The sequence below is a fragment of the Colletotrichum lupini genome, chromosome 1 (assembly GCF_023278565.1).
Source record: "Colletotrichum lupini chromosome 1, complete sequence".
NCBI classification, from domain to species: Eukaryota; Fungi; Ascomycota; class Sordariomycetes; order Glomerellales; family Glomerellaceae; genus Colletotrichum; species Colletotrichum lupini.
Window position 1 is genome coordinate 5,079,952 of NC_064672.1, and position 26,644 is coordinate 5,106,595.

Genomic DNA, 26,644 nt, shown 5'->3' on the forward strand with positions numbered 1-26,644 from the left:
AACCCTAGATATAATACTTTAAATTCCGTATAAGTCGTAGTATATAATATCCGGATAGTATTATAATTATTTTATTATAGCCTATATAGTTTCCTCCGTAGGCCGTTTTAAAGATATTAACATAGTATATCTAAGGGATATATAATTAGTTATATATATTATATATTACTTTTTATAGTAGTCCCTTGCGCAAAAAAAATAGTAATTCGGCGCGGTTCTTTTTAAGTAATATTATATTATTGCGGACTATTTTAATAATAAATTTAAAAACTAGGTCTATGTCGTAGCCCTATTAGATTTTCTTTTTAAAACTTAGTACTATTTTAAGAAGAATTGTGCTAGTACTATTTTACGTTACTAGCGGTATAATATTATTTTTTAGTTATTAGTCGTTAGTTATACGTATCGGTGGTAGACTAATTTATATAGTATAGGTATCGTTAGTTAGGAAAACTAATTGTGCCTATATTTATATTACTTAATTGTTTAGTACGTCGTTTAGTAAAATATCTAAGCTATTATTTATTAAATTTAGCTCGTTATATCCTAAGTTAGCTAGTAGTTTAAATAGCGCGTCCGGTATAATATATTCCTTACCTAGCTTATATATAATTTAAATATTAAATTAGCTAGCGTACTCTATTGCCCTAATTAGTTTCTTATTATTAGTACTTTTTACCGTAGTATTAGTAATATCCGATTATTATTATAGGCCTATAATAGTAGAATGATTAGTAATAATTATCGTAGTAAGTTTTAATACGGAGATCTAGTAATTATATTTCTTTAGGACCTAGATAAAACCTAATATTTCTATTTCCGTCGGCTAATATCTTTTTTTAAGCTCGGATAGGGTTCGTAATAAGTATAATACTAGTTAAATAGTACCCTTTAGTAGTAGTTTAGTTAGCTTCCCTTCGTTATTTATAATTATTTATAGTACTTCTAGCTTAACGTAGTAGGCTATAGTACTAATGCCCGTTACTACTATATTAAAATTAATAAATAGCGGTCGTATTAGGTCGTAGTAATATAGCTTAATATTATTTAATAAGTCGCTACGTACTTTCTTAAACGCGTGCCGTTCTTTATTAGTAATTATAATTAGGACTAATTTTATTTATTATTTATGCCCGGGATCCTTATTAATAATTTGTTTATTATCTTTAGTCCTTTATTATAATAAATCCGTCTTTAATTACTCTAGTAATTCTATAATAAATATATATCCCGGGACGTTATTATAAAGGTACCTTGCGAGGCCGATAAATATTTTAAAGTTACGGAGGGTCGTTAGATATTTAAATTATTTAAGAATATTTAACTTTTTCGTTATAATAAATAGGCTAAAGGCGTCGACGTATTATTTAAGAACGGTAGTACTTAGAAATCCTATAAAGGTCTTTAATAAGTTAATATTAATGTTTTTTTATTATAATAAACGAAAAACGGCGTTGAGGTTAGTAATATACTCTTTTAACGTATCGGATCCGATAATAATATCGTTATAGTATAATCGGGCTAAGACGTTTATAAAGAGGGCGTCTATTTATTATTAAACGTAGGCGTTTAAGTTTTTATAACTTATTATAATATAGTTAAAAGTATATTATCCGTTAGGTATAATAATTATAAAAGCGTTATAAGATTCGGGGTATACTTATTATTAATAATAAAACGAACTTATATTTATAACCGTAATATAGCGCTTATTTTTAATAATATTAAAAATATCGTTTTATAATTATATTAAGTAGCTATTTAGGAGTACGATCTTATTTAGTCCGCGGATATTAATAACTATATAGCCTTTTTATTTTTTATTAATTTTATATTATATTACGAAAATTAAAAATAAAAACGGTACTAAGTTTATAGTACGATATAGTCGTCCCTAGTTAATAAGTATATTCAGTTATTTTTAAATAACTTCTTTTTTATTAACTCTTAAATAATAGATTTTCCTCGTTTTAAGGACCTCCTTTTCCTAGCCTAGTTTAAAGGTAATTCGTATTTATTAGTTTTTAAGAATATTAGTAAAGCCGGTATCCTTAAAGACGTTTTAAAAATAGTTTAATAAGGGTATAAAGTAGTTTACTTTATTAGCTCCGTTATATATCGTAATTCTAGTTATATATTTCTTTATTCGGTCCGTTAGCTAAACCTTTATTAGTTTAAAAGTTATAGCCTCGTTTAGCTTATTATCCGTACTATTAAAATTAGCCGCTATGCTCGCTTAGTTATCGTTAACTTATTAATAATAAGTATTTTTAATAATTAAATTAAGGGAGCCGACTTTAGCTTTCGTGGGGATTATAATAAGTTTATTAATATTATTAATAGCTATAATATAGTATATATTCTCGTTAGTTAATAATATATAGGATGCGAACTTATTATATAGTGCCGTTTTAAATAGTAAGTTTTTATTAGTTATTATAAAATATAAAACTAGGAGTAAGGAAGATATATATAGTAATATAGTTATTATTATAGCCAATCGGATCGTAGTTTTAATAAGTAGTCTACGTTTAGTATTATAAAACGCCGGGACGTTAATATTATATAATTAAATAGTAATAATAGAGGTAGCGAAGTCGATTTTAAATTTTTCTAGTCTTATAATATCGGTACTAATTAATATATTTATTTATAGGCTATTAATTAGTAATACTTCTTGTATAAAGTATACTAAGGATAGTATATTATTATTTATAATAGTACCCTTAATATAAAATAAGAAGATTATATAGTTTTGTATTTAGTATATATCTATTCTAATGCCTTTAATAGTTAGAGGAACGGTGCGTTATTTAATTTTTAAGAATAAGAAAATAGTTATAATTTATTATTAGTTAGCGATCGATCGACTATAGCTTATATTAATATCAACCTCCTCCTTAGTATTATTATTAAAAGAAGTTATAAGTCGTAGTTATATAATAGTAAATATTCTTATTCCGAATCCTATTTTAATATCTAGCTTAGAATCCGTAATAGAAATAATAATAGGTAATTTAGCTTTATTAATAACTAAAGTATTCGCCGTTAGCAAGGTAGTTATTATATCGTCCTCCGTTATTAATATAATATTATTAAGTACGCTTTTCTTTAATCCTCGTTGTTTAGTAACTAGGGAATCCTAAGAAAGGCGTTAGCCGTTAGTATTTATAGTTTATATTAAAAGCTTACGTTATATACGTTATAAAAATATTAGAATAGTCTATTACTTAAAGCGAATTACTTATTATATCTTTTATAATTATATATATTTAAAGAGCTAGTAATAAAAAATACTACGTCCCCGATTACGGGTACCGGATCGTAATCTAGAGGTCCGTAGTCCGTATTATTAAAATTATTGTCTATATTTAGTTCTTCTAATTAGTCGTTATTATAATACGCTTATTTTAGATTCTAATCCTCGTCTTATTTTAATAGCTCTTTGTCCTATTTTTCTAATACGTAGGCTTATATATATGTATAACGTAATTAATTATAATTAGAACGGTTTAAATAGTAGTTATTATACTATTAATATAGTTTATTAAGGTTATTATTAGGGTTATAAATATACTTACTAGATTATAGTAGCGCTATAGAACTTCTTATCTAGGGGGGTCGGTATAGCTAAGACTAAGTACTCTATTATATCTATTACGTAATATTAGTTATTTAGCTATTAGCCTACGTTATAAGTTAATTATTTAACTAATTACCTCCTTAGGAATTGCTACTTCTATACGAGTTATTATACTAAGTAAGTAGCTTATAATTATTTAGACAATTAAAGTTATTATACTAATTATAATTAGATTACTTATTAAACTATTAGTAGTTATAGTTCGGTTAGTATTTATTAAACTCTAGTCTCTATAATAAATAGGGAGTATTTTAATATTCTCTTCTTTATAAAGCTAACCTTAGTTCGGGGACTAGGTCGTTATTATATAAAGAGCTCGTTATTACTTATTATACTTAGTAATTATTTTATATAGGATATTTATCCTTAGCTATATAAATTAAGATACTCTCTTTATTATTAAGGCGGTTTAAGAACTAAACTAGGGTTATTATTACCGTTAGCTTTTTTATTTATACTTAAATCTTACTATCAAGAGCTTTAAAAATGACTCTAAGTTATGCTTAAACGTCGTCGATCTCTATATTTTGTGCGTTACGAATTATTATTTATATAAATAATTTAATTATATATTTATTAGCGAGGTCCCTAATTATAAGTTTTTATATATATAATACGTTAAGGGCTTTAGAGGAATTTTACTTAAACCGCTTTTATAAAGTCTTAGTAATAACTTATATTTCGTAGTTAAATAGAGCTAGTTATTTTAGTTATATAAGCTTAGTAATATACTATATTAACGCTATGCTTAGTAAGTAAGATAATTATACCTCCCTAATGGCTACGTTACTTTTAGTTATTATAAGATACCGGAGCTTATTATAAAAAATATAAACGTTAGTATAAGTAGTAAACTTAGTACTAAAGGTAATACTATACTTCGAATTATCGTAATTAGTTAGATCGAAGTATCCAATTTCCTTTAGCTTTAGGGGTATAAACTAATTACTATTATATCTAGGAGTTAATTATTAGCTACTATTATTACTATTATTTATATTATTTATAGTTAAGGCTATTGTTATAGTAATTTGGGCGATTATATTAGTAGAGAGATTACTAATTAGGTTATTATTACCCGCAGGCTAGTTATTACTATTTATATTACCGTGTACTATTTTAAAAAGTTTTATTAACTTATTATAGTCGCTAAGTAAAGAAGGGCGTAGGCAGTAGTTACTTAGGTTAGTAATAAGACTTTTTAAATTAAAGTAGTTATTTAAGTTAGTAATACGTATTATTACTAATACTAAAGGTGCGGTAAGTAACGATTATAATTAAGTAAGAGTCGTTAAATAAGTATCGTTAAATAACGTTAGTTAGTAATCGAACTTTACGATATAGATTTATTAGATTACTATATTAACTCTTTATACCGATTTTAAAAATTTAATAGGGTAGTTTAGCTCGACTTTATTAATACGAGTATTAATAATTTAGTTAGCTCGCTATAATACTTACGTTACGTAACGTTAATCAGCGTTTATAACTCTCGCTACGTAGGGGTAGTTCGTATTATTAATATAAAAACATAGTAATTATTTAATTTTTAACTTAGCTATTATTAATTATATTTTTTATAGGGGTAAAGTAAGGATTATTTAGTAAATTAAATCCTAGTTATAATAGGCTAGTAAAAAAGAAATTCTTAGTACCGGGTCGTATTATAGGTTGTGCTACTAGATTGCTAGGGGTAAAGGTAGGGTTAATATAATATGTTAAGTAGTAGTTAATTCTTCTAAGTAATATAGGTAGAAGCCCCTAATGTGGGCAGAAGCCCCTATGTACAGTTGTGGCTGGTCGCCACCAGTTGTGGCACACAGCCTGTGGCTGTGTAGTGTGGCAGTTTCTCTCTCCCACTGGCTGAGGTTGTTTCCCCCCTGGTCCCCAAATAACAGCAGAGGGCGTGCGGCTCCGACTCTAGACTTCCCCCAAGGGGGGCGTGAAGCCAGCGAATGACAACAGTGACCACGTAGGTACTCCGTACCCCGTATCCTCGTACGTAGTATGTACTCCGTAGACCTCGAAATAATCCTCATCCCTTCTCCCCAATTGCCCATCCACCACCACCTCCCAAAAGAAGCTCCGGTTGGCAAGATGTCAGTTTCATCGTAGCACAACCTGACAACATCTCCACTCTTCTTTTCCGTTCCTGTCGGGTTCAACGTTCCTGCCTTTACAGTCTTCTGTTCCTCTTCCATTCTGCTTCCAGGGAAACACCCATCCTAGCGACGAGAGACACAGCCTGGAGGAAAAGGGAAAGGGCACCCGCGTACCCGACCAGCCAGCCCTTGCCTGCCTTCTTTTTTTTCATGTCTCCTTCCTTTTGCCGACGCCTCCAGCAAGTTGTAACCAACCCCGACTTACCGTACCTCTGCCATCGTCGCCATTTCTACACCGCAGGCTCCCAAGGTACCTACAGTACTCAACTACGTCCAACTACTTTACCAGTCCGAATTGCAGTCATTCGAAGAAACCCAACTTTGCCTCACCCACGCCTGCAGGATCTGTACTCGTATCCTAGCCTCGAGGTACGGATACCCCCGTCTGTCTGGCCTGCTAGCTGTGCGAGGTGTGCCAGGCCCAACTCCTGTTGACCGCGCTTGGGAGGCTCGGCTCCATCTTCGGTCGCTCGTCCCCGACTGGCGACTTCCTTCCAAATCGCACAAGTCCGCCTCCACCTCCTTCTTCCTCTACCGCACACCTACCCAACCTTGACCTACCTTACCCGCAAAAAAACATCATTGCTCCCACCGATTTCGTCGCGACTTAGTTCAACGAATGCTCGACTCTTCATGATGATCTCGCGCGTCTTGCAGCTCAGCCTGTCCTGTTCCAAAAGTCCATTGGCTTAAACTCCCGGCTTCCGTCTCCAATTGTTTGAGGGTCCCGACCAACCCACGGCCGACCATCCAACATTCAAAGGGGACCCTGAAACGCTGCAGTCGACCCAAACCTTCGAGTCTGCGACAACAATAGAAAACCGGCACTCTTCGCCCTCTCCCAGCCTTCTTTTGTCGATCGTCGGCAATTCACCATGGTTGAACGAATGGAACGGCCAGACAGGCCATCGGGGCCGCCGATGCCTCGCGGCTTGCCCGAGAATCCCGCCCAAGGTCGACGACAACTCCAGAAAGATGCAGCACTCGGCAACATCCCTCCCCCGCCTCCCCTCCCGCCGATGCCCAAGGATCTCCGAAATCTTTCCACCGGCGCGAGCCTCTCGGCTTCCTCGCCCATGACTTCAGCCCAAGTCATCGCCCTCGCCCGCGATGCAATGCAGAGTGCCCTTCACGAGAACGAGTCGCAGGCCGCCGAAGCGAGTGCCGTGAGCAACGAACTGAAACCCGGCGTCACCATCGACTTGAGCCGCAAGGGCATTCAGAAACTCCCAGACGAGGTTGTTGATATTATCAAGAATGAGTTGGAGCGGTTCGTACACCTCGCATGCCTTCTTGTCTTTCTGGGCTCCTTTTCTAACGCGTTTCTGTAGTCTCGCCCTATCGCACAACCAGGTCAATTCATTCCCAGCTCGATTCTCCGAATGTACATCTCTACGATACCTCAATGTGCGGAACAACCAGATCAGGGAGTTTCCGCTGCCGGTCAGTATTTCTCTATTGGCAAATACATCGTTGGGACTCTGGCAGATTCTGACCAATACCACTAGCTCTGCGATCTGAGATCACTCGAGATTCTTGATCTAAGCAAAAACAAGCTTCGTGCTCTTCCCCCTGACATTGTCAAGCTTGCATCTTTGAAGGTTTTCTCCGTCCAGAAGAACCGGATCGAAGAGCTGCCCGTTGCTTTGTCCGACATGGTTTCGTTGCAGGTACTCAAATTCGATGGCAACCCAATCACATTTCCGCCTCGCGAGGTCCTGCAGGTGCAAGCAAGCAGCCCGCCAAACGAGGGCTATCTGAAAGAAAGCGAAGTCACCGAGGTGGCTGTTACTGCACACATCAAGCGCTTTCTAAGACAACATGCCATGAACGGTCGTGCAGAGTCAGACACAGCCGGTGAAGAATCCAGCGAAGGCGTGGAAACCCCACGTATGCCACCGATCAAGCGAGTTGTGAGCGGTCGGTTTCCTATCAAGGTCAATGGTACCGATGTGCCTGATCTTCGATCCCCGAACCTGATTCGGCCTCCACCTATTCCGAATCGGTCGCATTACCGAGGGTTGTCTCAGCAAAACACAGCTGTCCGCCGTCCTGGTGTTATGCCGTTGACCATAGGAAATGTCAACGAGCGACTCCGAAGCAACTCAGAGACGTTATTGCAGGCAACTCGCGGAGAACGCCCCGAATCTCGAGCAAGACGCATGGGCGTGGTATCTCAGAAGGCTACTCAGCTCGGCACCTTGGACGAGACCCAGGCCAACAACCGCTTCAGTCACTACAGAGGCCTGAGCCATGGTAGTGCCATGCAGCCGCCTCCCCCCAGCATGTCGGTCAAGAGCCCCAACAGCCCTGCAGAACCTTTTCTCCAGCGTCCGATTTACGTCAGAAGACTCTCTGTTCTCCCTGAACGCAGACGCGAGTCCAAGTTTTACGACCCCATTCTCGAGGCCGCCAAGGGCATCCTGTATGCCGTGTTTCAGATTCATCCCATGATCCAGATGCTCATGAGCTTGACGAGCGATGGCTCCTCCAAAAGATCTAGTCTCGAGATTGTTTTCTATAACACGAATTCGCATGTGGAGGAGCTGGAGCAGGAGATTCAGAAGCACGACCCCATGGTGGTGGGAGACGAGATGGCGGGCCGCGACAATGAGAACGTCCACCGGGCTTGCCAGACTCTGGTTGGGGCCTATACACATGTCTGCACCCTCCTCGCCGGCAATATCGACTCATTTGTCGATAACGGAGATCCGCGCTACATCCGCACTCTACTGATGCTCATCTATAATAGCATCATGGAGATCAGATGTACTCTTGCCGCGCTGACACCAGAGGCTGGCTTGACCAAGCCCCCTACGCGGGCCATGAACATCAGCGACACGATCAAACCCCATTCGCGCGACAACTCCATAACGCCTACCGCTGACCGGCTTGGATTGGCCCAGCGACCACGACCCGGCCCTATTATGCACAACCCGAGCAACCTCAGAGTTGCGACAGACGTGCCCCTTCCATACCTGAACGGTATCAGCGGTATGAATGGCATGAACGGTATGCATGGAAACGTAGCAAGCCGTACAGCAATGCTCACTTCCGCAACGCCACGGTCAGGAGAATCGTTTGCGTCGGCCTCATCGGGGGGGCGTGGCATATCCGATTTCACCGAGGACGACAGACACTTTGAGAGAATTTTCCTCGCCCTGCGGGAATCGTCAAAGGTTGTCTCCCTCACTTTACCCGCTTTCCAGCATCACATGTCGGTCCTCGCGAAGAGGGCAATGGGACGTCGTGCACCCGAACACGAAATGAAGTGGTGGAAGGCTCTTATTAGCAGATGCAGCACGGCACTGCAGCAGACGGAGATGCTGCAGAGTCGCCTGTCACTAATCAAACTCAAAGAGCCTGGTCTAATGAACCAACCTGCCTTCAGAAATTTGATCAGCAACTTTATGGACTCGTGGTATGAATTTGGAGATCACACTCGCAAGGCGATCAGTGAAGTCAGTCTTCCACTTCCACCCGATACCAGGAACCGACTACGTCCTATCCAACATGCCATGAAGCAAGCAACGGATACCATTGTTCAGTCGCCTTGGGGCTACTTGCTACGACAGTCTTCGAACTCCAACATGTTCAGCCCGAACAGTGGCCCAGGCTTGGCACCCATGCAGTTGCCAATGACCCCTCAGAGCGCAGCTTTGGGCCCTGCTGTCCAGGCGACAGTTCCTTCCACTCCGCAGAGTGCATCCTTTGCCTCGGCCTTCAATGGCGGCGTTTTTGAGCGCGCGGACGCTCTCATATCTATGGGTGGCCTCTCAATGTCTCGCAACGGTACGATGACCAACAGCTCGGCCGCTAGTTTCACCATGTCTTCCATGTCATCGCTCTCGTCCGATGGCGGTGCCATGACACCATCATCAGTCATTAGCCCTAACGGCTTCGGCCCTGGCCCGGTGCCACTCCGACTCAACGGTAGCAAAGTTGCCTTCTAGTCGAAGCGCAGAGCCACTACACCTTGGATTCGCCGGACATTTTGGGGCAAAAAGTACGGATCGCAATCAAAGTAGATCCATCTTGTTTTTTTTTTGTTTATACGGTGGTCTGGATGACCAACAACCGCACCGCATTTTGTCTCATTCCTTCATTCGCGCATAGCATTGGCGTCACGGTCGGACTCATTCACGGATGGTAGCCATACACTCATTTGAAAAAGAACACGTCTCGGACCACTACGCAGGTCAAGGGGCGCATGTAATGTTATAGTAACGAAGCAAAGTGGATGCCATCTCCCTGCATACAGAATATGGGGAGCGCGGGCACCAGAGAAAAGGCCGCTACGAGTTCATGTGCCACGCGTACACATCAACTATGGCTGTCAGCTGTATAGTAGATTTGGCCTATGAGCAGATAGGCAAACGTAACGAGCAAAAGGTTCACCCTGAGATTGACTTTGAGAAAACATGTGATTCAGGCAGCTTGTGGCCCTTTACCGTATGTCTTTTGGCTCGAGCTAAGCATTATGGACGAAACACGCCTATGTCTCTATTATACGACCATACCTACCGGACAACTCGGGATCCTATCCGCTCTCGTATTAACAAACCAGTAAGGGTAAGCATATTTAAAAGAACGGGATCCTAAATGACTTAGTTTCTGGAATAATACCCGGCTATGCCTTAACAATGTACATACGCTAAGTTTACGCTGACGACGTCTTTGGCAGGCTGTTGAAACTCTCTGAGGCTTTCGAAGGGTCGCCGTACTGTTGTGATGTATAGTTCTGAAGGAGGTTGCGGGCTTTCGTGTACTTTGGCTGACTTTAGAGTCCGAAGACGCGGGGGTTCCATCTGACTTACATGACAATGTAAGCGGGCAGTATATTCACCCCTCTCTCGAACTACGGCACATAGTGGCCGATGACGTCACCACGTGATGCCCACTACGTATTCAGACAGTTATCTCAACCGTATCGGCATAGTGGTATGATAAGGTTCAACTACAAACCTTAAGGTAGGTATTGATCGTGATTCCTTCTGATCATGGTCGTAAAAGCAAACCCAATTATGTGGTAATCGGGTATAAGAAGCAGGCTTCCTACCCTTCGAACAAGCTTGGTTCCTGATTTCCTAGGTCTCTCGCCTTCATCTCAAAAGTCTACCAAAGATTTCAGTTGCCCCCACAAGCTGAACAAAGTCCCACCACTCACAATGTCAAACGCGTCAGATCGCGCTCCTATACGGGATCGGGCCGAGGCGGATGCCTGGTTTCCATCGCCTTTCTCTTTGACCAAGTACACATCGCCCAAGACCGATTTCGATGGGGCCGACTATCCCAACGCCTATAACGGTGGCAAGTGGAAAGTACTCCTCATTGCAACTCAAGAACGATATCTTAAGATGGCCGGTGGCGAGTTCTTCTCGACAGGAAACCATCCCGTAGAGATGCTTCTGCCCATGATCCACCTTGACGCCGCTGGTTTCGATATCGATATTGCGACGATCTCGGGAGACCCAGTCAAATTTGAGATGTGGGCTTTTCCGGAAGAGGATGTTGCGGTGAAGGAGATCTTTGACAAGTATAAGGAAAAGATCCGTAGTCCACTCAACCTCCACGACGTGTGGGGTGAAGGGTTCACCAAGGATACTCCTTATCTCGCTGTCTTTATTCCCGGTGGACACGGGGTCCTGAACGGCATCCCCTTTTCCGAGACTGTTGGTAAAGTTCTGCGGTGGGCTCACGACAGTCAGAGATTCTTCATCACTCTGTGTCACGGTCCAGCAAGTATGCTTGCTGCCGATGTTGGTAAGCCAGAGGGAAGTGAGTTCATATACAACGGCTACGCAGTAGATGTGTTTCCGGACTCTTTGGATCAGGGCGCCAATGTTGATATTGGATATATCCCTGGCAAGATGGAATGGTTCGTGGGCGAGCGTCTCCGCAATCTCGGTGTCACGGTCCTCAACAAGGATATTTCTGGTGCTACTCACCGAGATCGTCTTCTTCTTACTGGAGATTCGCCATTAGCGTCAAACAATCTCGGGAAGCTTGCTGCAAAGACATTGCTTGAGGAGTTTGAGAGGCTCTCGTGACGAAGTCGATGTAGCTTAGCTGTTTGAGATTATGGCACAACCCATTATGGTTTTCTGAGGTGACTCAACTAGGTAAATCTCATATTTTCCTAAGTTAGAAAATGCCTCTATTTCGCCGTCAAGAACGATCTGGATTTGGAAATAAGTCTTGGCTGTGAAATACGTCTGATTCTGGAAGTCATTTAATCAGAACCATAATTTCGAGTGAAAATTAACTGCACTCAACCATGCCATATTCTGGCAGTTGTTGTTACAAACGTGATCTCTCCGCGTCATATATCTATTGCTCAACTACTCACAGTCGGAACGTATTCCACCATCATTCAATCTTGTACGTTACTAGTCTAATACCAGTGAACAAAGCAAGAAGTGACCCAAGTGAAGCACGTCTAGTGCTCTCTTGGTCTCCTGTACTCCCGCGACCGACACGTAGGTCAAGAGCTCCTGAGCATACGCAGCGGCCATGACCGAGGCGTGGCATTGCCATCGATCGTTCTTCTGGGAGTCGGCGTAGGCACATGTCCCTCGGATCACGAGACAGGGAAAGTGGTTCATCAGGCCGGCTGCTTCCTTGTCAAACCAGATGCAATCCTCGCCGACGCCGGCAACAACAGACCTACACCTCTCTATGAGGACGACACCTCAGGCTTCTTCTTGCTTCTTCTCCTCGACCTTGACAAACAAGTCCCGCTGCGTGTCGAGGTAATCAAAGGCCGTCAGGGGCACCCCCAGATGGCGGAGGATGCAGTAGGCGGAGCCGAGGTGGAAGTGGAAGTTTGGGCAGGCGTACTGGACCACGTACGAGTAGCCCGTGAAGCGGAAGGTGCCCATGGATTTCGTCTCCATAAGGATTTCGTCGTCTTCGCGGCCGGCGGGCATGGAGGTTTCAGGGTCGAGGGCGGCGAGGATGGCGACGGTGGCGTCGACGCGGGATTGGAGTTGGGGGAAGGTGGTTTCGTCGTCGGGGAAGTAGGTGTCTGGGGCTCGAGCTACGCGGGTGGCGAGGAATTTTGCGGTGTTGGAGATTGATTGGACTTGGTAGTCGAGGCTGCATTTGGGGGTTGTTTTGGTTAGCTGGAGATTTTTGGGACATATGTTTGTCGACATTGGGATTTGGAATAGAGATGTGTTAGAGGAAAGGGGGATGTTGGGTGAGAGAGACAGGGGCTGGGGAGTGTTGAAGCTCACCTTCGCATATCCTCGATGAGTCTGAACTTGATCATCTCTTCTTGGTTGAGATCTTTGGCGATGCAGTGCTGTTCAGCTTTTGTGAGGATGACTTTGAGATTGCCCAGATATTTGAGCATCATGGGGATGGAGGCATTGTAAAGCGAGACCATGTTGGCGGTATTGATTTGAAAGACTATGAGCTTCACAGTTTTCGATCAGGTATGGGAACGAAAAAGAAGGAAGGCTGATGAAGATAGAAGATAGAAGACAGGGAGGTATGTGAGTAGAGAAAAGGAGTCCTTTTTATTCCACATCAGGTCCTAACCCGAGAAAACTGTCCATCTGAATGGCGAGTGCCCGTTGGGTTGACATTTCGACGTCAACGTGAGAGTAGTCCAGCTGCTAGTCTTGCCAATTTCAGGTACGCCTCATACCAAAGACCCGTTTGTAATCCGGCTACCGGCATCATGTCTTTCAAGTGGAACAGAAAGACGAATTGGGAATCTTTGATTCTCAAGCGCTGACGTGAGACTACAATAATGTATGGGCTTGTTTGAAGTCAAAGTTCTTCCTATACCGCGCGCGAGACTCGATGTGGTCAACAGATTAGGCTCTATAGGGGAACACTCTAGCTGTCGAGTCTCAAAGAATAGCCTGGATAGGACGTCGTGTAGTTCATACTTGATCCTCCGGGACCGACCGGCCCCACTACCCCGCCATCTCATGCGGGGAGCTATCAGCCGATCCCGTTACCTCCTCTGATTCGCCGTCACCACGACTTACCTGATCGAGGCAGGGCCGGTGATTCCTCTAGTGTATCCCTGCTGTACTTTAGGTAGGTAGATCGCGCAAAAGTCTTGGAGATCCAAGGCTACGTGGCTACGTAGAAGCGCAGATTACCTTACCTTTCTCCCCCGCCACCCGCATATTCTCCCACACTTGCCTAGCTCACGATCCTTTCGAGAGCTCTCTCCGTATCCACACCACGGAACCAGAAGCCTACAAGGTACACGCAAGAGCCCATTTCCTGTATTCTCATCCAGAAGTAGGCAGTCCTATCTGCGCGTGGGTGTTTTACACGCGCGTGTACCATATACCGTACAACAGAATAACTAAACAACTCACCGCCGTCATGTTCGCCTCGCTATCGTCATCCTGGTCGGGGAGGAACGCGCAGCCGCCGCCTCCCCCGGCCCCGTCTTCATCAACGACCTCGACATCGCAACACCCCAGCATATCCAGCGCCTCCCGCGCAGAGCACTCGCAGTCCTCCAACACCTCCGTCTCCGGCCCCGCGGCCCCTCACAACGTGCTCATCGGCGCCGCCCAACAACACCAACTACAACAGCAACATGCACCACCACCGGCCCCCGCCTCTTCCACCTCGGCGGCCGCCGCATCAGCATCCTCACCGCCCCAACAACCCCTCCACCAGACCCTCCCCTCCCCAGACCAACAACATCACATCTCCGAGGCGCGCGCCGCCGTCGTCGCCTCCATCGGCAACATGCTCGACGGCGAGCTGCAGACCCGCGCGCGGATGCTGCACGCCAACGCGGCGGCGCTCGACAAGCAGGAGCGCGACGTCGTGCGCGCGACGGAGGCGCTGCGGAAAGAGAACGACAAGCTGGCAAAGTTCTCGGGGGACGCGGCGCGCAGGGTGAAAGAGCTGGGGAACGTGCAGAACTGGGCCGAGGTGCTGGAGCGGGATTTCTTGGTGCTCGAGGAGACGTTACGGCTCGTGAGGGAGGGGAGTTGCGGGAGCGGGTGTGAGAGTTGTGGGAGCGAGGGGAGTTGGAGTGGGAGTGGGAGCTGGAGCGGGAGTGAGGTCGGGGATGGGGAGGGGGATGTGAGGATGGGAGAGGACAGGCATGGTGGTGATGTGAGTAAGGAGGGTGATGGTAAGGGGAAGATGAGGAAGCAGCAGCAGCAGCAGCAGCATGGAGGGCTTGTCGATATGGAGATTGATGGGGGGCATGAGGATTGTTCGGAGAGTCAGAGTTTGACTGAGGCGGAGTCGAGCACTGGGACGGATGGCCGCGCAAAGGGGTCTGAGACGACATCGATTTCGACACTGTGATTTGCTTTTGGCGGTGGTGGACAGACACGATACCTTTCTTCTTTACGACTGAACGACGATGATGACCTATTCACGAAACGGACTGAAATATGAACAACAAAGTTTGATGATTTGGAAACTTTTACCCTCCTCTTTTGACGCCTTTCCGTACTAAATATCTCTGGGTTCTTTTTAATACATATCAAACGTCACCATTCGCCATGATATCATCTCGTGAAAGGAGTCGGCAGCTTGTGGTAAAGCCAGCGCGACTAAGCTATACCATTGGATGTAGACTATCCCACAATCTAGAAGATGCCGGGCAGCAGGACAAACTTCTTCTTCTTGTATGTCTCGGGGAACTCCTTGCGGTACGCGCGCTCCTTGCCCTTGGCCCACTGGGCCATCTGGGCAGCGCCGATGATGATGAAGACGGCAACAGCCCAGCTGCGGCTGGTGATGATGACGCCGATCCACGAGAGAATCTCAAACATGTAGTTGGGGCAGGTGACAAGGGAGAAGCCGTAGCCGCGTGGGATCTGGCGCTCGGTGCCGCCGCGGGAGCGCAGGCTGGCAAGGTTGAGGTGGACAATGGCGTTGGAGGCCTCGCCGAAAAGAAAGAGGATTGTGCCGATCACGTCGACGGCGTCGTTGCGGGCGAGGGCGGTGGGCGAGGTTGGCGAGTAGACGTGCCAAGCGCTGAGGAGGCCGGCAAAGGCCCAGTAGAAGAAGGAGTTCTTGAAGATGTTGCGGAGGGGCATGGTGTTGGCGGAGAACTTGTGCACGAAGAGGGTCTCGTATTCGCGCTTGAGGAAGTGGCCGAGGAACATGGCGAGGGTGAGGAGCTGGGTCGGCGAGAGGGCTTTCTTGGCGCCAGGGCCCGAGTAGATGTAGGGCCGCAGGCCGACGACGGCGATGTGGATGAGGATGGGTCCGAGGTACTCGATCACGAAGACGGTGCTCCATGCCAATTGGGGTCCTGCGTAGAGAAAGGAGTCAGTTCCGATGTCTCGTCTATGTTCTTTTCAAACGCCTCTGTCTGGGACTGGGCGTTGGACAGCAACGTACCGAGATCCTTGACCAACACCTGGCCGGCAGAGATAACAGCCTCCTCGCTGCTAATCTGTGCCTTGCGGTTCTTCAGAGTCTTCTGGGTCGAGGGGTCGAAGAGACCGACGCGGTTGAAGTCGCTGAACCCTGCCTGGCGAGCAATGAGGTGCTTGACATCCTCGACGGTGGCATCGGCAGGGACTTCGATAGACTCGGGAAGCTTCTTGATCGGTTGCTTCGGTGCTGTGGAAACACGTGTAAGTAATTTTCTCAGGGCATTCAACACGGAGTGTATCTTGCGAGGAATCACTTACAGCGGTTGCTCAGCTTGAGCGTGATCTTGGCTGCCATGGCTTCTGATTGTCCTGAGTAAGACGAGGGGTCGTCGCTGGGAATTTCGAAATGCACTTTTTGTGTCTGCCCGGGAAGCTTGGGATAGGAAGGGCTTCAACGGTGCTGGATTTCGGAGCAGTTGTTGAGAAGCTACTGCACGGCCGCTCGATGTGCCTCGGGATGGGTGGGGTTCTGATGCATTGGCATATTTTGAGTTTGTACCTTGTAGGTGCATAATGCTTCTCTATGCATGGAGGTCGGGCGCATCACTTTAAACGGCACAAATAACTAACATCATTCAGTCCTGGCCGCCCGTGACGACACCTCGTCTATGAACTGGCGCAAATGGCTTTGCTATAGAAATTTTAGCCAGTAATTCACAGAATTCTACTATACTTCTAACATCTTGAGAAGACGCCTTAAGGTTTCCAAGACCTTTGGTTCTCGTATCAAAGCCGCCTGGACACAGTCCCTTCAGGGTTCTCGAAATGGCACCTCAGCTAACAGTGAATTTAAGGACCTTGCTTGCCCCCCTATAGGGCTTGGGGCTGGAGATTTTTGGCATCGGGATCTGCTCATGCTGACTCTGGGGCCTCTGGTGTTTCCCTTAATCATGCCACTTTTGATCCTTCTCGAGACGGTTCGTTGTGCGACCACGGACTTTGAAGATGCGGCCTTCGAGACCAGGTGGACTGTTCAGGACAACCTTGACCTCGGTCGTGATTTGCCCTAGGATCTTGGGGGCCAAGTATTCAAAACAGTCCCCTTTCACTCAGAAATCCACCGCACTGATGACCCAGCCGAGTGTAACTCATGCTACACCGCAGTGTTTGGAGTTGCTGTTGGCTTTGTCTTTGCTTGTCTCCTCATGGTCTTTTTTTCTGGCAACTTCATCTTCTGCCGAGGAATTTCTGTCGAGTGCTCCCACGAAACAATTATTCGAGAGCCTTTGTATCTGGTCGCAACAAGAAGAGATGGTCCTCGAGAGGTCGAGAGGTCCTCGAAGGACCTTGGGTCCTGAGTTTTCAGTGAATCTTTACAGGCCATGCCCTGTTTATTGTGATCGCATTTTGTAGTATCAAAACGACTGTTCAAAGTTGGTTCAAGAAGAACAGCCTTTGGCCGACCGTCTGGTCGATACAGAGAGCGTGCGTGAGAAGGTGCCTGCCTTCCGTTAGTCAAGGTGCACCCACACCATGCCTCCCACCTCCCACCTCCCACTACTCCAGTCCACGAATCTTCCCTTCCTTTGCCCTGCCTCCGGCTCCAACCCTTTGATTTCTACCTCTCCTTTTAACTCCTTACCGTCGAGTATCCCCCCAGTTCTAGTGGTTCGAGTGATCCACCTCTCCCCAAGAGAGTGAGCACTCAATCACTTTCACCATCCATTCACGCATTTACACAACATCGCCGATTAACATCACATCACCTACGAGTACGATTAAAAGAATTTCATTCTCTGAGCGTGAGCAAAACACTATTCCCATTCGTTATTCCACATACCGACAATAGTTTTTCAGCAGCATAGCAGCATAGCAGCATCGCTCTCGCCCAACTGCCGACAAGCAGACTTTCTTCTCAGAGCCCTTCAAAGCGTCCAAAATGACTAGTCTGGGTGCCACTCCGGAGTTTATTCCGGGACGTCCTTTCCACCTTGGACTGGCAAAATGCTCCACGAACGCCAACAGGACCATCATGCCCTCCAACCGAGAGACACTTTCCTTGCGGCGACAACGCAGCCGGAAAGTCCAGCCCAAGGTCATAAACGTCCCGTCTTCCCCTACAGCTTCATCCAGCACAAGCCAACACTCAACAGAGACATCGAGTTCTGCTTTTGACGGCGTCGAAAATTGCAAAGACCACATCCATTCATCAAAGAACGACATACCCCCCGGCACGCCCACAGCTCCAGCAGCAGACCGAAGACGCCAGATACAGCTGCATCATATCCCAGTCTATCACAGTCGCGTCTTTCACACTCGACCCCCTCCGAACGCACCAACGGGGCCTGCAGCCGATAGGAGACAACTAACGAAGCTTGCCCCAGTGCCTCTTCAAGTGCCCCCTCAAGCCGTACCCAGTCATTGCCAGTCTAAGGTCTGGCGGAGCCCCAAAACGGAGTTGACGGACGCGTTCACAAGAGTGCAGCTCGAAATGCAACGCCTTGACTTCAGCAAGTCGCCTGCTGCCCCTGCCACATTCGAGGAGTACTTGGAAGTTGTACTAGCCGAGAAAGACCGCAAGATACGACTAAACGCCGCCATGTTACAGGTCATTAGGTTGAAGACAGAACAACAGAAGAAGGCGCGACAGGAAGGCGGCGGCTCAGGCCATACTTCCAACAGAGAACCAGCCTCGATGCAAGATCCGACCTCCGATGCAAAGCCGAATCTAGCCACTGCCAATCCATTGTATGGAGCTGATCCTTGCTGGAACATTCAGTACACCAAAACGACGGACAGGGCACAAGATCGATATGCTGAATGGCCGACGCTTTCGGTGTATAAGGACGCGAGTCGCAGGGCTTTGAACAACAAATGTCTGCCTCCTCCAAGACAGCGCAACGTTCGGGACCGAACACACATGGCACTTGGAGATGCGGCGTGGGAAGAGCGAGCACCGGTTCACCAAGAACATGTTATCGGCTTGGACGACAGAAGGGGCATCTTCTCACTTGGGAACGATGCTTCGGCCGAGACTGATCCAAGTCAACACATAGACCCGAAGAGCCTCAACGACTGGACTCGAGAAATCATTGACGAAATTATCCTTGAGATAGAGGGCGACGAGACAACGATCACGGACGAAGACAAAGCTTAGGCAGCGTTGAACAAGAGAAGAAAGAGATGCTGTCGAAGTCAATCGATATAAGAGGCAGAAAGAGGAGGTGGAATGAAGACATTTTATATGTCTCTATTGCATTGGAACAGAGTTTGCAGTTGGTAAAAGCCAGTGCTGACTATGGATTGAATATGCCGAATTGGCTTTCGACGAGGTCATTATTGGTGGCCAGAACACCTGGAAGGAAACAAAGACGTACGATGCATGGAGAATATCGACCTTCATTGCCGGTTTTGGGCTGCCAAAGACTAGCGGGAATTCTTTTGAGTAGCTAGGGCTGTCGGACCAAGTCTAACTTGGATTCCGTATTGCGCAAAGGACAGAGATACGAGGAGGTTATTCAGAGAGCAAGTAGCCTCAAGGGTAGCATAGGCTTAGCGCAATTATACAATTTCTCAAGCAACTCCCATCCACCATGAGAGGTGTGCGTCAGCTCTTTTCTTTATGCACTTCTGCAGCAAACCGATGTTCCATGGTGCTTTGTGAGGTTTGTATGTTAACAGTAGCAAAATGGCCTCGGAGTGTCCATGACACTGAAAGAGCTTGCAGCATGCGCTTGAATGGCAAGTTTCGTTGTTAATTGTAAGAAAAGTGTGGTCCGAATGTTGTGATACGATGAACCTACCTTATGCAACGATTGAGATGCAATGTCTGGGTTGAGGTAGCAATATCTAGGTTGTTTGTGACTAACGTCGCATGCCCCTCTTTGAGTGAGTCGGAAGAACCTTAAAGAAGAAGAAGCTCGTTCCTGGCAGGAGCAACAGCCAGGGCCACCTTCTAAGGTAAGGTACCTACCACCTAAGACTCCACCCCACACGACGGATCACCCCCTACGACAGATCACCCAATTCGGCCAGATTTAGCCAAAACCACTCTTCCATATATATATGAATAATTAAAAAATAAATATTTTAAAAAACACACAAGCTATAAAAAAATATAATTAGTATAGAAAAATATTTAGAAAAAATCATTTCATATTATATTATATAATAATATTAGATTTAAAATATGCTTTCTAATATTAATATTTACTAATAATTTCTATATAAATACTAACATTCTACTTTATTATATAACTCTTTTATTTATTAAAATTTTTTTAAAGTTAATTATTTTTAATAGATTTAAATTAAACTTATATAAATAGTTTTTTATTAGTAATATAAGTATTATTATATAGAAATATTAAGTTATATTATAATAAGTAGTATTTATAAAAACTTGAATCTTCTAAGCTTATGTAATTATTATAACGCTAAGAATAGTATATTTAAGCTTAGAAAAACATTTAAAAAATTACAGTATTTTAAAATACTTAGCTTTATTTATTTTTCATAAAGTTAGAAATCGTATTTTTATATAGTAAAAAACGTTATATTGAATTTGATGATATCTTAATAATCATAATAAATTATAAATTATAAAAATTATTTTAGTAGGAAAACTATATATTATATATCTAAGAGTAGTTTTTAAATATTTTTAATATTATAAAATGAAGTAGGTAGAATTAGTGGTTTTTGACTGAATTGTACTGAATTAGGTGATCTGTCGTAGGGGGTGATCCGTCGTGTGGGGTGGAGTCTTACCTACCTTGAGGTACCTAAGGGGGAAAAGGTACCTCTTTAGCTCAGGAGCTTCTTCCACCGAGGTTCAGCCGTGGGGTGCAGGGCAGGAACGAGCAAAGGTGGAGGGCTCCAACCCAATGCGGTGAGAAGTGGGGATTTCAGCCTCTCGCTTTCTGCTTGCTGTCCTCCCACCTCTCGCCATCAAACCTTTCCTCCACACAAATACCTTACCTGCTTCGCCCTCCCTCCTCCTCTTCTCTCAACGACCCCAACCACCTTCAATACCATCTTCCTTCCTCTTGCGCGTCCTCTTCCCGGCATTGTATTTACTTTTCTCCAGGAGCGCATTGGTTCGCGGCTTGACTTTTGTTTCCTTTCCGTTCTCCCAAAGACGCGAAGTCAAAGCTTGGTTGCGTCTTTTACGCAACCCTCATAACCGAGATGTCAGAATTCTTAGGGTACGAAGACCTGGGGACCCTCCCAATCCCAAGCGCAATTTCGCTCGACATCCTTGCTGACCACATACACGTATATATAGATCTCGCATCTCCCTCATCTCCAAGAGCGACATTCGGTAAGGACTTGGAGGACTCTGCACTGCTCCCCAGTCCCCTTGCTCATCGCCTCTAGATATGTCGGCGTTCTTCACGAGATCAACTCAGACGAATCTACCGTCTCGCTCGAGAATGTTCGCTCCTTCGGAACCGAGGGTCGAAGGAACAGACCCGAAGAAGAGATAGCACCCTCCGACCAGGTTTATGACTACATCATTTTCCGTGGCAGCGATGTCAAAGACTTGAAGATCGAAGACCACCCAGGCATCAAGGAGAACAAGCCTCCTGCCATGCCTGAGGACCCTGCCATTGTCAACGTAAGTATTACTTCCGCGTACCTACTCTTCCTAGACGCATTTTATGATGAAATATTGCGGATGTAAATCTTTATCGTCTTGTCGGAAAAGCGCAACTTACACGATGTCGAAATTTCCGTTGCCTTCCTTCTGAATCAAAGCGTCACTTCTTCTCAAATTGTTTGATACAATGTATCAAAACATGGCTAATTATGATGCGCATTACAGGCTCGTCCTCGTCCTGGCCAGGGACCCAACAACCAGCCGCCTCCCGCGCCTGGATTCGGTCAACCTCCTTTCCAGAACAACTTTTATCCCCCACCTGGCCCATGGGGTCCCGCCCCTGGTCCAGGCCGCGGTGGTCCCGTTCCTCCCGCTGGCATGGGCGGCATGCCCTATCCTCCTCCGCCAGGATGGTTCCCTCCCGGTCCCCCGGGCCAAGGCTTCCCTCCCGGCCCTGAACAGTGGAACAACTACAACAACTACCCTCCCGGCCCCCGTGGACCTGCGGGCCCTGGCGGACCTCACGGTCCTGGTGGTGTACCTGGTCAGGCTCCTGAGAACCGTGGCACTCCCGGTCCTCAAGATGGAAAGCCTGCACCGATTGGCGCTGCTGGTGACAAGCAGAAGGCCGCCACCCCGGCCGCCCAAGGTGCACCAAGCGAACCAAAGACGGCACCACCGCCTGGGTTCCAGGCACCCGCTCCTACGCCCCCTGTCGACTCGAAGCCCTCTGTGGCAGAGGTCAAGGCAACTGCTGCATCTTTGAACGCAGCTGGCCCCACCAAGCCTGTCGAGCTTCCTGTGCCTACAGGACCGAAGAACATCGGCCGCGTCCAGCCCGTCATTCCTCTGGCTGGCTCTATGCCGAAGGCCTTCCCAGTGCCTGTGAACGATAGCAACGCTGCGCAATCTGCTCTTAAGGCTGCCGCGGCGCCGACCGCCGCTTCTGTCCGCGATGCGACTGAGGCAGCAAAGGCCGCCGTCGCTTTGGCTATGGCGAACATGAATGCTGGCAACGTTGCAGTTCCGGCCGCCCCCCAGGGCAATGGCAATGCGATGGACAACTTGACTAAGAAGGTCAATGAAATGAGGGTCAACGCCGCCCGAACAACTCAGCCAGGAGGCGGTCGGGGCCGTGGCCGCGGTGGCCGCCAAGGTTCGGCACAGGGTCAGGGCCAGGCTAAGGTCGACGTCCCAGATGCGGACTTTGACTTTGCTCAAGCCAATGCGAAGTTCAACAAGGACGACCTGGTGAAGGAGGCGATCGCTGGATCCCCTCTGAACGAGACTCCTACCAACGGACCTGCAGCCGAAGTGCCCGCTCCCGAGGTCGCGGGCACAAACCCGCCGATTGCCTACAACAAGACCCGATCATTCTTCGACAACATCTCGAGCGAGGCTAAAGATCGGGCAGACAACAACGGTCAGAAGCCCGGCGGCCGTGAATGGCGCGGCGAGGAACAACGCAAGAATATGGAGACCTTCGGTCAAGGCAGTGTCGACGGCGGATACAGAGGCTACCGGGGCAGAGGTCGTGGTCGCGGCCGTGGCTTTGGTGGCGGTCGTGGTGGAAGAGGCAGCTACCGTGGTCGTGGTGGCCAAGGTGCCCCGTCTCCGGCTGCGAACTAGACGCCTCTTGAACCAGGGCATCGCCAACGGTTCCGCATGCTGCTTGGAGCAATATGTCTCCGGACACTGCGATTTCGGATCGGGCGAAGGGCTCACGATTTTAATGGACGTAACTCGATTTTTGAATGGAGCACGCGTCCTTTCAAGACATGCCAATCATGCAACACTTTATACGATGTATTATCATTCCTCGATTCTCGATTTTTCTCGGATTCCCTTGGCGATGGAGCACTGGGCAGGCAAGTCCTCTGCATTGGTTTTGCCAGATGGGCAGGAATCATAGGACTGCTATTTTGACACGCATGGGATCGGAAGGAGTTTGGCAAGTGGTAGCCGCAAGCGATGGGAGCTGCGGTCTCACGAATGCGCGGTGACGACAAAAAGGGAATATCAGGCGTGGGTAGCTAGCATTGACTTCTCGTTTACTCGTTGGATCGGGGGACAACCCGGAACAACACGATATGATAGCAGAGACAGGTCTTCTACCTGGCATTCGAAAGGGAGCATGAGTGCCCTGATGGCCTGAATTCAAGCGATCAGAATTGGAGAAGGTACGAGAATAAGAGGATTTCTTTTGGTGGTAGAACCTAGAATCAGGCGACGTGGATAGACTCTGGGTCTTCCATCATCGAATGCAATCACGCCAACCACCAATTCTCAAGTGCACCTATTCACCCATCCTATTGTGAGAATGTTGGCAGAATCTGAAGTGAAGGATGCGGACAAAGCCATGAAAGCTAGGTCATTACACCACCCGGCTTGAAAAAGTCTCACGTCAATTGGATCGGACACCTCTCAAGTGTATTTGCCCTGCTGGTGCCGGAGATAGGTCGCTGGTGCGGATACTGGAGACAGGTTGTGAATTGATGTATAAAATTTGCCCCGCCACACCCCGCCAGACGTCATGCACATCAGTCAGACACGTTTTCGGCGTGACGCACTCTGCCTGTAAACCTCTAGTAGGCACACAAGACTTCTGCCACTATCGGCAAACAGTTCTGAAGAAAAAACCCCCACGACAACAATAATTACCCTCCATTACTTACCTCACCACTGAGAAGCTCGCGCCGATTGAATCATTGCGCAATGTCAAGCCGTCAGCTACGCAAGCTGCAAAAGCAGCGGGAGCTCGAACAGCTCCAAGAAGCCCAGGCCACCGCAGACGAGTCCAGCGAAGAGGAACCCGAGCCCGCGCCCATCAAGCCCCGACAGATTTTGTTTGCAGCTCTCGGCGGTGATGACGATGATGAAGACGACGAGGAGAAGTCTGATGATGCGCAAGACGAGCCGGAGCCGGAGCCGGAAGTATTCCCGCAGCCTGCGAAGAAGAAGAACAAGAAAAAGAAGAAGAAGACCAAGAAGGCTGCGGCCCAGGACGAATCCCCCAAACCAACCGACGACAAGGAGGATGAGATTGATCGGGCTCTTCAGGAGCTCAATATAGCCCGCAATGCTAGCACCGATGCCTCGGACAACCTTGCCCAACGCAGCCGCGATATCGACGACCTGTTGCAGATCAACACTCAATACCTGAGAGCGATCCACGAGATGCGAGCTCTCTTCGGAAAGGAGGCCATCCAAGCTGCCCAAGATGAGGAGAGAGCCGAGCAGGAGGCGGCGCGCCGACAACGAGGCCCGACTCAGCAGGTCGATCTGGAGACGGCGCTTCGGGGGGACCCACGCAAGAAGCTGCCTGAGATATCGCTGCGACGTAATGTATTCATTCAAGGCAAGGATACGTGGCCTCGCGCTACTGCCGTGGGCCTGGTCATGAAGGAGATCAGGAAAGGCGCCGATGGTCTTACCGAGTTCGCCTTTGTCCACGAGAAGGCCTACGACAACGTTCAGATCATGTTCTTCAGCTGCGTTCAGCTTGGCGACCCCATGCAGATGGTGAATCTATTGATACGGTATCCCTATCACATCTCGACTTTGCTCCAAGTAAGCAAGGTTGCCATTCAGGACCAGAATCAGTCACTAGCTGCAGACCTCTGCGAGCGAGCACTCTTCACATTCGGTCGATCCACGACATCCGCTTTTAGACAGAAATTGGAGCAGGGCAAGGCTCGACTGGACTTCCGCCGCCCCGAGAACCGCGAGCTCTGGCTGGCAGGATATACGTATCTCAAGAGCCTCATCCGCAAGGGCACGTATAGGACGGCTCTAGAGTGGGCCAAGCTTCTCTTCAGTCTCAACCCGAATGATCCTTATGGTATGAAGTATTTCATTCATACTCTGGCAATACGAGCACGTCAAGCGCAGTGGCTCATTGAGTTTCTCAACACTGGCGAATTTGTGGCGGACGAGACGGATGATACCTACATCAAGCAGACAATGGTTCTCGCCAAGCTTCAGGTGGGCGATGCGGAGGGAGCAAAAATGGCTGCAGTGGCCGGCATGGAGCGGTTGCCGTGGCTATACTGTGCCCTATTCCAAGCGCTGAACCTGGAAGCGCCGCCTCCTCTGTGGGGAGTTCGACCTGACACGGACGAGCGCGAGTTCTGGACGAAGCTGTACGTTCACCAGGCCAAGGACATTTGGAACAATACGCAAGCAATCGATTTGCTCAAAGAGGCCGTCAAGCTTGCGAAGAAGCCGACAGAGACACTCCCCGAGGATATGCCGGCAACAACCCGTACAGCGAGATGGACATGGCTGGAAGATACTCCGGCCCTGTTGAGTGGCATCCCAAGGGCCATTCTCACCCAGGAGCCAAACTACGCCTTCGATCCGCTCCCACCTCTGGAGGATGAGAACATCTTTACGAGTGAGGGAGTCCGGATGCCGTGGCGTCAAGACAATGGGCAGGGTGGAGGCATGCTCGCCCAAGAGCGAGCACTCCTCAACATGCTTCGCAGACAGCGTCAGCGAGCAGATGCCCGGGGCGCTGGAGCCGGCGCGGCCGCAGGAGCTGGTGCTATGGCAGGAATGATGGGCGCGTTCCCCGAAGACGACGATGACGCTGGCGATGGCGACTTTGGTGATGCATGGGAGGGAGCATTCTCTGAAGGTGAAGGCGACGATGATGATGACGGTTTTCTAGAGGGGGCAGGAGGGCAGCCTCCATCGGCCGGCGTGGTGCAGCGGCTTGCTGACTTGCTGGCGTCTATGATACCCGGCGGCTGGCCGACTGAGCCAACCGTCGACGATGAGGCGGAAAGCACGGATGAGGAAATGCCGCCTCTGGTTGACGGCGATGAGGATGCTGATGGTGATCAGGCACGTCGACAGCCTGGGGCGAACTAAGGTAGCCCGCAGCGATCAACTGGGTGTGCCTATCCAG

The 26,644-nt window shown here is 47.1% G+C and overlaps 10 protein-coding genes across 10 annotated transcripts; 7 read left to right on the top strand and 3 right to left on the bottom strand.

The window, feature by feature from the left end:
• Window positions 1–5,740: 5,740 nt before the first annotated feature.
• CLUP02_01530 (RAM signaling pathway protein) lies at window positions 5,741–9,758 on the top strand (the record flags this gene model as incomplete). Its single annotated transcript, XM_049280570.1, has 7 exons — window positions 5,741–5,746; window positions 5,826–6,152; window positions 6,207–6,415; window positions 6,463–6,521; window positions 6,589–7,075; window positions 7,137–7,248; window positions 7,314–9,758. 7 exons carry the CDS (start codon window positions 5,741–5,743, stop codon window positions 9,756–9,758), a joined length of 3,645 nt encoding a protein of 1,214 aa, XP_049136527.1.
• Window positions 9,759–10,973: 1,215 nt separating this feature from the next.
• Window positions 10,974–11,855, top strand: CLUP02_01531 (chaperone hchA; the record flags this gene model as incomplete). Its single annotated transcript, XM_049280571.1, has 1 exon — window positions 10,974–11,855. The coding sequence occupies one exon, from the start codon at window positions 10,974–10,976 to the stop codon at window positions 11,853–11,855; it is 882 nt and encodes a 293-aa protein (XP_049136528.1).
• Window positions 11,856–12,194: 339 nt separating this feature from the next.
• On the bottom strand, window positions 12,195–12,410 carry CLUP02_01532 (uncharacterized protein; the record flags this gene model as incomplete). Its single annotated transcript, XM_049280572.1, has 1 exon — window positions 12,195–12,410. One exon carries the CDS (start codon window positions 12,408–12,410, stop codon window positions 12,195–12,197), a length of 216 nt encoding a protein of 71 aa, XP_049136529.1.
• An 87-nt stretch (window positions 12,411–12,497) lies between these two features.
• On the bottom strand, window positions 12,498–13,494 carry CLUP02_01533 (uncharacterized protein; the record flags this gene model as incomplete). The annotated part of the gene is made up of 3 exons (XM_049280573.1): window positions 12,498–12,903; window positions 13,044–13,218; window positions 13,467–13,494. 3 exons carry the CDS (start codon window positions 13,492–13,494, stop codon window positions 12,498–12,500), a joined length of 609 nt encoding a protein of 202 aa, XP_049136530.1.
• A 663-nt stretch (window positions 13,495–14,157) lies between these two features.
• Window positions 14,158–15,105, top strand: CLUP02_01534 (uncharacterized protein; the record flags this gene model as incomplete). The annotated part of the gene is made up of 1 exon (XM_049280574.1): window positions 14,158–15,105. The coding sequence occupies one exon, from the start codon at window positions 14,158–14,160 to the stop codon at window positions 15,103–15,105; it is 948 nt and encodes a 315-aa protein (XP_049136531.1).
• A 287-nt stretch (window positions 15,106–15,392) lies between these two features.
• Window positions 15,393–16,485, bottom strand: CLUP02_01535 (3-oxo-5-alpha-steroid 4-dehydrogenase; the record flags this gene model as incomplete). Its single annotated transcript, XM_049280575.1, has 3 exons — window positions 15,393–16,063; window positions 16,153–16,377; window positions 16,449–16,485. The coding sequence occupies 3 exons, from the start codon at window positions 16,483–16,485 to the stop codon at window positions 15,393–15,395; spliced, it is 933 nt and encodes a 310-aa protein (XP_049136532.1).
• Window positions 16,486–18,069: 1,584 nt separating this feature from the next.
• CLUP02_01536 (uncharacterized protein) lies at window positions 18,070–19,287 on the top strand (the record flags this gene model as incomplete). Its single annotated transcript, XM_049280576.1, has 1 exon — window positions 18,070–19,287. The coding sequence occupies one exon, from the start codon at window positions 18,070–18,072 to the stop codon at window positions 19,285–19,287; it is 1,218 nt and encodes a 405-aa protein (XP_049136533.1).
• Window positions 19,288–21,320: 2,033 nt separating this feature from the next.
• CLUP02_01537 (uncharacterized protein) lies at window positions 21,321–23,361 on the top strand (the record flags this gene model as incomplete). The annotated part of the gene is made up of 4 exons (XM_049280577.1): window positions 21,321–21,337; window positions 21,418–21,453; window positions 21,510–21,750; window positions 21,958–23,361. 4 exons carry the CDS (start codon window positions 21,321–21,323, stop codon window positions 23,359–23,361), a joined length of 1,698 nt encoding a protein of 565 aa, XP_049136534.1.
• A 342-nt stretch (window positions 23,362–23,703) lies between these two features.
• Window positions 23,704–24,297, top strand: CLUP02_01538 (uncharacterized protein; the record flags this gene model as incomplete). The annotated part of the gene is made up of 5 exons (XM_049280578.1): window positions 23,704–23,757; window positions 23,830–23,912; window positions 23,972–24,046; window positions 24,162–24,219; window positions 24,277–24,297. The coding sequence occupies 5 exons, from the start codon at window positions 23,704–23,706 to the stop codon at window positions 24,295–24,297; spliced, it is 291 nt and encodes a 96-aa protein (XP_049136535.1).
• A 150-nt stretch (window positions 24,298–24,447) lies between these two features.
• CLUP02_01539 (uncharacterized protein) lies at window positions 24,448–26,607 on the top strand (the record flags this gene model as incomplete). Its single annotated transcript, XM_049280579.1, has 1 exon — window positions 24,448–26,607. One exon carries the CDS (start codon window positions 24,448–24,450, stop codon window positions 26,605–26,607), a length of 2,160 nt encoding a protein of 719 aa, XP_049136536.1.
• Window positions 26,608–26,644: the final 37 nt, after the last annotated feature.